Source organism: Barbus barbus, assembly GCF_936440315.1.
Source record: "Barbus barbus genome assembly, chromosome: 4".
Taxonomy (NCBI): domain Eukaryota; kingdom Metazoa; phylum Chordata; class Actinopteri; order Cypriniformes; family Cyprinidae; genus Barbus; species Barbus barbus.
In genome coordinates, this window is record NC_136732.1 from 25,319,802 (window position 1) to 25,323,193 (window position 3,392).

Below are 3,392 nucleotides of genomic sequence, written 5' to 3' on the forward strand. Positions count from 1 at the left end.
ACCCAGTTCCAGAAACATGTTTAACCCAATCACCTGAGCCGTAAATGTTGACTCTGATCGCTCTATATTAGAACTATTTTCAATAGAAAATTGCACTGAAATTGCACACTGCAAAACTATTTCTGAAAGGGGCTTTATCCAGTGGATACTTCTGCTTAAGACGACAAATGATTTGTAAGAACTCTTGAGACCACTTACTATGTTCTTCTTCAGGAGTTTCTAATGGAGAGTTTGCCACTAGTCTTCACTGAGATGTTCTGAGAATGCAGGCTCTCTGAGAAATACAAAAAGGAAGGAAATTCAGGAAAGACAAAAAGGGCAATCACTTTCCTAATGTAGAAAGCAATCACAAACATATAGATCACAAACCTGGTCAATGACAGGCATTAAACCTTGATTCTTTCATTCAGCAGCTTTCCTTTCCTCTGGTAGACTAGTGTAGACCACTTTTCTCTGGAAGACCAGTTTGTTCATCATCCAGCAGAAACATCTTGATCAATGGGGTGGTAGTGATTTAACTGAACCAGGGACGTATAAAGATTTAAGTGACATGACACAAAACTAAGAAAAAGCAAAAATTTAGGTTTTATTAAAAAACATACTTACACAATTTGAGATTTGGGATCATGTACTATATCACTATATCATTGCTCAAAAATTATCTGTTTTTTGAACCTCAGACAGCAATGGCAATCTCTTTTCTCACTGACTGCCGATGTCTTCTCCAGCTGGGTGAAGAAACCTTGTCTGTTCATCACCAGCAGTTTAGATCTGATAACTCTTAAAGTGACACAACTGAGATACAAAGAAGATAGCCAGTGGATGTGTCATGTGTCACAGTTAAATTAACGGGATAAAAGTTAAATTAACGGAATAAAAGTTTAATTAATGATGAAAAATAAGTGTTAAAAGAAATGATTTAAACAGATCTATTTATGTGATTTATCACAAACTTCTCTTTTTCCTTATGTTCTTGTTTGTAACACATGATGGCGCCACAACTCTTTAAATTAATCTTTGCATGTTTTATTTATGTTTCAGGATTTACCAAATATATGTATGCTTGAACATTTTAAACAATGCATATATTATACATTTAGCTGTCTGCATATTTACATAATTGAAGACCTATGAAAATTAAACTACTACTTGACATTTAATGATCAGTGTCAGTATGTTTGTCATGGAGTAACCCATCATTTATTTGAGGGCTTCTCTTTTTTCTTGCAGCTTAACTTCTCCACACAAGATTCTGGCAAGAATGGTATTTTCTCCAAACGGGACAAGTAAGTTAAAGGCTGGATAGTGCTGCTGATGTTTACGAAGGCAAAACATACTGGTTGCACATAGCAAGTGAAAACCTTATGGGGATAATGGTCTTCAAAGGGGAACAGAGCCACTGGAGGGAGATAGTTGCTTATGATTATGATCAAGATAGACAGCACCATCTTAAAGGCCTTTCTTTTCATAGGATTCATCTCATCTTTACCAGAGACTCGTGAGCGTTTCAGGGCCCAGAGGATGGCCACGTTACACACCACCATCCAGGTGAAAGCAAACAATACCTCACCAGTGAAAACCTTCTCAAAGTTTGGGAGGCCTCCAACAGTTTTGGCCGAAGCATAAGCAAAAGTAAGCAGCAGAACCACGATGGAAAGGCCAATCCTGTATTTGATGTCCTTCAACTGTCCGAATGCGATGGGGAAGAGAACGGCTATAAAGCGGTCCAGACAGACGCAAGAGAGGAAAAGTGGCCCGCTGGTGTCCTTCACACCATATGAGAATTTCATAGCTCTCCAACCCATAGCACTCCTCCAGTGGTAGAAATTGAGGAATGCTATGATTGTCATGAATCCAAAGTAGGCGTCCATGAAAGCCAGGCAGCCCAGAAAGATGTCAGAAGTTAAAGGTTCATTTCGGGTCTTTATTAGGTTTGCGAGGACCAGGATGTTGGCAGGTATTCCTATGATCACATTGAAACATTGTATAGCTAGGTCAAAAACGACACCAGCCACCATATCTTCACACCCATCGAACACACTGAAGACGTGTGTGGCATTGACTGAACTGGTAGTCAGGTTAGAGGAGGGCAGGCTGCTTCTGAGGATGTAGCTAAATCTTGTGTTGTGGCGTAGTTGGCCCTCCATAATGTCTGAGGAGATCAAATTAGATTGTAGTATGAACAGTGAAAATTATGTTAATTGAATTTACTAATCTGCCAAGGTCACAAATTCATTTTTAAAGATAATATCAGACTGACTGAAATCAGGTGCACTGTGTTTTTCTATTTGTTTCTTGAGTCATTTTGCACGGATACTGCATACAGTAAACTGCACAAACCCAAACAATTCATTCTTTAATGTTTTGCCTGAAAAATTGTTTGTGACATTCATTTAGAATTTCTTTTTTTAAACCTCCTCAATAAATAGTATAAATATTTCAGTCATGAGTCATGATAACTCTCAAAATAGTTTGATCATATTAATGGATACGACAACGTTAATGTACTTGGTTTTGGCTAACTAAATCTGTTACGCAGCTGCTGCTGCTGAAAAACAAGTACAGAGACTTGCTACTGCCAGTAGATACACAGATAAGTAAATACACATACATTGAGATATGCTGCTGCATGAACAGGCATACATACATCCTGTAGCAGGTCTAGACAAGTGGAGCTGGGGAGGTGGAGGCTTTCAGAGTAGTGTTCATTTTATCAGTTGTTTTTTTTCTTTTAGCCTTAGTCGTGTGTCAAATGTCCTTTTTAGTTTGTTATCATATTTACTGTTTTATGTTTAGTCTAGTCAAGTTTTTATTTGACAAAGTCTGGGAATTATGGTCTAGTTTTAGTCAATTAAAACTGTGTCACATTTTAGTCATGCTGCATAATAGTTAAACTGATAATCACATCATTTTGCTCAAAATTATAATCGATTGCTGATCATGGTTGTTGTCATTTGAGAAATTACATGAGAATGATTGAAAAGGTTTCCTTGCAGATGTAGTCACAGCAAATAGCTCAAATGTGTGAAGCAACACTGGCTGTATTAAACTTTCATCTGAGCAGAATATCTCAAGGGAGATAATTGCTATACTCCACCTTACATGTTTTTCAGATCATCAGCACTTTTTCTAAAGCGGAAAATGTGCCCATCTGATAGGGGGAATTTAAACTCCTTCTTGCAACCCCAAGCATAAAAACTTGTGGGAGTCTATATTTTTTTGTCCTCCTTTTTTTGAAGAAATTATAGAGAGATTTTGGATATAGAGAGTTTACATTTTTTAAGACACACTTCAGTGCATGCTAATATAGTTACAGTTAGTGTGTAATAATGTCAGTGTCGTCTTGTCTTCATCTCACCATAGATTTCGTTAACGAAATTAACACTATTTCA

At 37.3% G+C, this 3,392-nt stretch overlaps 1 protein-coding gene across 1 annotated transcript; it reads right to left on the minus strand.

Annotated features, from left to right (window-relative positions):
* Nucleotides 1–1,196: 1,196 nt before the first annotated feature.
* Nucleotides 1,197–2,147, minus strand: LOC306868315 (G-protein coupled receptor 183-like; the record flags this gene model as incomplete). Its single annotated transcript, XM_079414420.1, has 1 exon — nt 1,197–2,147. The coding sequence occupies one exon, from the start codon at nt 2,145–2,147 to the stop codon at nt 1,197–1,199; it is 951 nt and encodes a 316-aa protein (XP_079270546.1).
* Between the last annotated feature and the right edge of the window lie 1,245 nt (nt 2,148–3,392).